Genomic DNA, 6,438 nt, shown 5'->3' on the forward strand with positions numbered 1-6,438 from the left:
GAGGATACTGAAAGTTGTGCTCCCATATATAGTTGCAGATATAAGATATAATGAGTATTGGTGATTTAAAAATAAAGTAATTCATTAGTTTTTGTATATTTTAATATAATGTATTATTAATTATTTTACAGTATTATTTATTAAAAATAATATTATAATATTATTTTACATATTTAATATATTATTTTATCAAATGATTACTATTTTATATTTATCTATTAAAACGAACAATACAGTAGCTTTAAAGTTGTGGATCCCATAAGACAAGACAAGCAAACACAAAGGGAACACCAATTAATATAAAAACTTAAATTCTCTTATATATGTAACAAATAACATATAATCTACCAATTCGTAATTCGATTTCATCAAATAGCATCAACACGTAGAAAAGTATAGGGGGCTAAAGGAAAGAAGTCTCAATCTAAATGTTTTGACAATTATTTTACACTCATTAATTATTTATTAATGTTGTTTTCATTTATATTCCAAAGATTTATAATTGTGTGGTACCTAAGAATCAAGTCTTAGGTTAAGACTCTCTTAAGACGAAGGATGTGAATTCCTAAAAAAAGGTAATAAGTATGACACATAAAAAATATCAGCAGCTTTTATGTGCTCAGTCATATGGCTTGCTTCAATTTTCCAATGAATCCTAGGATGAGCACAATCGAACACATGTAGATGTGTGTCGCTCACTAAAAGTGAACTAATTACACTCATTCAGACCTGCATGGATTTGTGAGTGACATTTCACGTCAGTACAACAACTCAGTTATAGGGATATATATATATATATGCATCATTTTTTATATGCTACTTCTATTCAATTTAATATATTGAAATATAAATAATAATAAAAATAAGTTTCTAATTCAATAATAAGTAACCACTTCAAAAATAAAACAAATATGAACATATTCTTAATGATCATGTTACCTAATTTGGGAGTAAAAAAGTATTGTTCTTGTTTTGACCCAAAAAGATGTAATGTTGATTCCAAATTATTTGGTAGAAATCTAAATTATAGTATACCATTCCTCAAGCCATATAATCAATTATTCATCCTAAATCGGGCCACCAAAGACTTATGTTAATAAGAAAGTCATATAGCATCATTTATTATTTATTGGTGCTTTAATTATTTAGGTTTTGTATATTTTAATATAATATAATATAATAATATTATTTATTAAAAATAACATTATAATATTATTTTACATCTTTAATATATTCTTTTATTCAAATGATTATGTTTGTTGAATTTATCTATAAAAAGGAACAATACAATAGTTTTAAAATTCTGGATCCCAAAAGACAGGACGAGTAAACACAAAGGAAACATAAATTAGTATAAAAAATTTAAATGCTCTTACGGATATAAAAAATGACATATAATTTATCCTAGTTGTTCACCAAAAGTATCAAATAGCACAATCATGTAGAGAAGTATATATGGGGCTAAAATAAAGTGTCAAGGATAGCACTAGTAATACTTTGCCTATATTTTGATGAAGACAAGGTTCTATTAAAGCTTGAAGATGGCTCAACAATCAACATGTCTAGAGCTTATTGGTCATATCTANGTGTGTCATTTTTGATACGCCACTTCTATTCAATTTAATATATCGAAATATAAATAATAATAATAACAATAACTTTCTAATTCAAATATATGTAACCATTTCAAAAATAAAAGAAATATGAACATGTTCTTAATAATCATGTTACCTAATTTGGGAGTAAAAAAGTGTTTTTCATGTTTTGACCCAAAAAGACGTAATATTATTTCCAAATTATTTAGTAGAGATTTAAATTACAATATACCACTCTCCAAGCCATGTAATACATTATACATCCAAAATCGGGTCGCAAAATACTTATGTTAATAAGAATGTCATATAGCATCATTTTTATTTAATGGTTCTTTAATGATTTAGGTTTTATATATTTTAATACTATATAATATAATAATATTATTTATTAAAAATAACATTATAATATTCTTTTGCATATTTAATATATTATTTTATTTTATGATTATTTTTGTTGTATTTATCTATAAAAAGGAACAATACAATAGTTTTAAAGTTGTGGATCCCATAAGACATGACGAGCAAACACAAATTAATATATAAAAAATTAAATACTCTTAAGGATATAACAAATAACATATAATCTATTCAAGTTGTTCTCCGAAAGCATCAAATAGCATCAGCATGTAGAGAAGTATATAAATGGCTAAAACAAAGAAGATTCAATCTAAATATTTTAACAATTATTTTACACTTATTAATTATTTACTGATATTGTTTTCATCTATATTCCAAAAATTTATAACCATGTGGTACCTAAGACTCAACTTTTAAGTTTAACAGGAAGGATGGTGAATTCCGAAAAAAAGTTAATAAGTATAAGATATAAAAAATATCATTATTGTTTTCTCTAAGTTTCCTTTTATATTTTATACCGTAAGAACTTCTAGAAATATCTTGAAAATGTATTCTTTTTTATTAAAATATAATTATTTTACAATCAACAATTTTTTACTATCATATAAAAAATTTCATAATCAATGTTTAGACAAATATTCAAAGATTGTAGTGAGGTTAATTTTTTTTTTAAACCAAAAGTGCTAACACAACCAATATATAATGAAAGCTAACCAAAGTTGAAGGAGAAGCCACAAAGTTGCAAATTACGGAACCTATAGTTAGGAAGTAAATTCCTATTTCTATTGAATTCCTCGTATAAGAAGCTAGATATGCTATTACACCAAGAATCAGTTCTAAAATTAACTCTAAATGTGGATAGCTTATCCACACAAGCATTGCCTTCTTTAAAAATATGGCTAACCATAATTTGCATAGGATCCATAACCTCTCTGCATTTGTTTATGAAGCTACTTAATTTATATCCAAATGCTAACAATAATTTCTCCATAATTTAGTTTTGCATTTATTCACTAATTTTTGTGGTGATTTGGAACAGTTGTAATTTTGAAGTCTGTGTTTAAGGGATGGTACAAAAGAATTGTATTAAATATTTTATGTTTGGCAGCGTTTTTCAATCGTCACTAAAGTGTTACTTAAATTACTTAATGTTTTATATTGCAGTCATCAGTTACTTAAATTCGTTTAGATAATGTTTTGTACTTGCACATACTGCTTTTATTATTTTCTTTAACTACAGCAAATTTTTATTTTTGGAGTCATTAATGATTGATTTTTATATAGTTAACTTGAATAAAGATGGGACATCTTATTTTGTCATGCTATGGTAAGATTGTTACTTCTGTAAGTGAATTTAAAGTTTAACGGATAATGTAATGGTCTGATGGACATTAAGAAGCTGTGTAAATAATATTATAAAAATACTTGGATATAGGTTATGTTTGGTAAAGCTCTAAGGAACTTATAAGCCCGTCAACAAAATTATGTAATTAGAAATTAAGTTAATTGATTTTGCAGACTAAAAAGTTTTTAAATTCACAAAATACATATTTGATAAGTCAGTTGGAGGTTACTTCATAATCCATATTTCATAAGCCACTTGGATGTGACTTATGACTTATAAATCAGAACCTTATTTTAATTAACTTGTACTATGTAATTATAAGTTAATTTTACAAAAATAATAATATTGTTTTACCAATTAGATTAAAGTCTCATAATTTTTTGTGCCTAGCTTTTAAGTTCTCAACTGACTTATAAGTTCTCAGCAGAATATTAATTATTTATGAGAGATATAGTCAAACTTGTGTTGTTTTACAATCTTTAAGTTTGGCACAATTATCGATAGAGTTTAATAAATATGTATCAATAATGTATAGTTTTATTTACATTATTAACAAATCATCAATCATTTATATATAATACTTTTATTAAAGAGTCAATCATTATAAATATCTATAATCCTAGCACTTGAGGTGATAACTGAAAAAATGGAAGGTGTGTTATTAACGAGTTTCTGTACATAACAAAACACAAGTTGTGCGGATCAGATCTTAATGCATCACTTCAGCTTGATACATCATAGCACTTGGCACTTATTTTGTTTTATGATGTTTCCCTTTGTTTGTAGTTTAGTTAGTTATTTACGTCCCTCACACAAATGTTTACGCAACTACTTATTATACCATTTGTTTTTATTATGGAACACAGAATGAAAGCATGTAGTACATATAGATTTTCTTATGCGATATATTTTTTGTTCTTTTTAGTATATTATATACCCAAATTAGTCACCCACTTTGAATTTTAACAAGATTTAGCTTAGTGATGCATTATGTCAATTATAAAATTCAACTTGAATCTTTACACGTACAATAAATTTTGGTTATGTTGTAACAAATATTTCACAGATCTTTTGTTCATGCTTTATATATATTATTATCCAATCTTTCGTAGATTAGCTACTTGGTTTTCCTCGTTATTTACCCCCTCACACAAATGCATACACACCAACATTATACCATTTGTTTTTATTATGGATCACAAAATGAAATGATGCCATACATATACAATTTACTTATGAGATATACTATTTCTTCTCTCGATTCTATATATGCGAAGTTGTTCATCCATCCCTAATTTTAACATGTAATTTAATTTATTGGTGAATGAGAAAATGACGTATGATATCAATCATAAATTTCAATTTGAATCCTCCCTAACACAACCAATTGTGGTTATGTTGTGACAAATATCTTCAGATATCTTTTGTTCATTATTTGTATTAATAAAGATTATTGCAAGATTAACAAAATACAAACTATGTAAAAAATAAATTAGATATCCATTTATTATTACTACTATCATCAACTTTAACAACATTGAAGTAAGGATATCTCATTTATTTAATAAACTTATTTCTTCATTGCTTTGAGCTCATGGGATGCTGTACAAAAACAAACCAAAAATATCAGTAAGTACGGTAATAAAAAAGTAACAAAGATCTATTAACTATTTGGCTAAACAGAAAGGATAAACAATCAAATTAGTCTAGTGTTACTTGTAACCCTTTTGAAGTTTTGTGTCAATAATTAAGTTCATAAAGTTGTAATATAAATTGATGTAATTAGTTGGAGTGTTAAGTCATCAAAATAACAACGTGAGATAATGGCTGACCCCGTGGTAGGATCTCTAATGCCATTTATTTTTCTCCTCGTAATATTTTAAGCCCCATATTTTTCAATATTTAAATATAGTATAAAATTATGAAATAAAATATAAATAATCGAAAACATGTTTATTTTTAAATAATATTTTTCTTTAATCTTGTGTTATTTTGACTTTCAAAATTCTTATTGATTTTTGAATTATATAACAAAAATGTTTTAGTTAACGAAATGTTATTTTATGTTAATAAAGATTGATTAACTTCATAAAAGTTTAACTCATATCTCAAAAAATTATTATACTTACACGACATTATTATGTTTGGTGAAACTTGAGATTTAACCCATCACGACATTATTATACTTACACGGAATGATAATTTTTAATTAAATATCTTCCTTTAGGCCACAATTGTGATGAACTTATAAATATTTGAAGAAATGAGATAGCTTGTCAAATTAAGGATTTATTCATTAATGAAATAAGGAAGAAAATAAAAATGAGGGACTTTATGTTTGTAGAAATGTAGACTTACGTTTGACAGTTTATGTCCTTAGAGATGGAGAATTCTACACTAACACCACATTTCTTGAAAAGAGAGTTTGCCAAGTCATCCTTTATTGCAGGAAAACCAACAGCGGCTCCTTTAAGGCACTCACAGGCAGCACGTCTATCAGGTGTAGTAGGTACTGATGATACCAGTGCACGGACGCCATTACAACATTCAGTTGGAGGTGCATCACCACCTTGACCAATGATGTAATTTAAGCATGGAGCTATTTGATTTGTTGCATCATTACAACTAAAGGTTTGTCCTGGCTCCACTATCATGAGCATTATAGCTACCAAAGCTAGAAATCCTACAAATACATTCTTCATCTTATATGCTTAATGAATTTCTTTGTCTATTAATGAAAGATATGTGAGGATACTGAAAGTTGTGCTCCCATATATAGTTGCAGATATAAGATATGATGAGTATTGGTGATTTAAAAATAAAGTAATTCATTAGTTTTTGTATATTTTAATATAATATATTATTAATTATTTTATAGTATTATTTATTAAAAATAATATTATAATATTATTTTACATATTTAATATATTATTTTATCAAATGATTACTATTTTGTATTTATCTATTAAAACGAACAATACAATAACTTTAAACTTGTGGATCTCATAAGACAAGACAATCAAACACAAAGGGAACACCAATTAATATAAAAACTTAAATTCTCTTATGGATGTAACAAATAACATATAATCTACTCAATTTGTAATTCGATTTCATCACATAGCATCAACACGTAGAAAA

The 6,438-nt window shown here is 25.9% G+C and overlaps 1 protein-coding gene across 1 annotated transcript; it reads right to left on the reverse strand.

Annotated features, from left to right (window-relative positions):
- Positions 1 to 4,862: 4,862 nt before the first annotated feature.
- On the reverse strand, positions 4,863 to 6,054 carry LOC109340535 (non-specific lipid-transfer protein A-like). The gene is made up of 2 exons (XM_019578247.1): positions 5,656 to 6,054; positions 4,863 to 4,899 (listed from the first exon to the last, which is right to left on the reverse strand). Exons 1-2 carry the CDS (start codon positions 5,997 to 5,999, stop codon positions 4,890 to 4,892), a joined length of 354 nt encoding a protein of 117 aa, XP_019433792.1. The 5' UTR covers positions 6,000 to 6,054; the 3' UTR covers positions 4,863 to 4,889.
- Positions 6,055 to 6,438: the final 384 nt, after the last annotated feature.

Source organism: Lupinus angustifolius, unplaced genomic scaffold (genome assembly GCF_001865875.1).
Source record: "Lupinus angustifolius cultivar Tanjil unplaced genomic scaffold, LupAngTanjil_v1.0 Scaffold_184_41, whole genome shotgun sequence".
In the NCBI taxonomy this organism is placed as follows: Eukaryota; Viridiplantae; Streptophyta; class Magnoliopsida; order Fabales; family Fabaceae; genus Lupinus; species Lupinus angustifolius.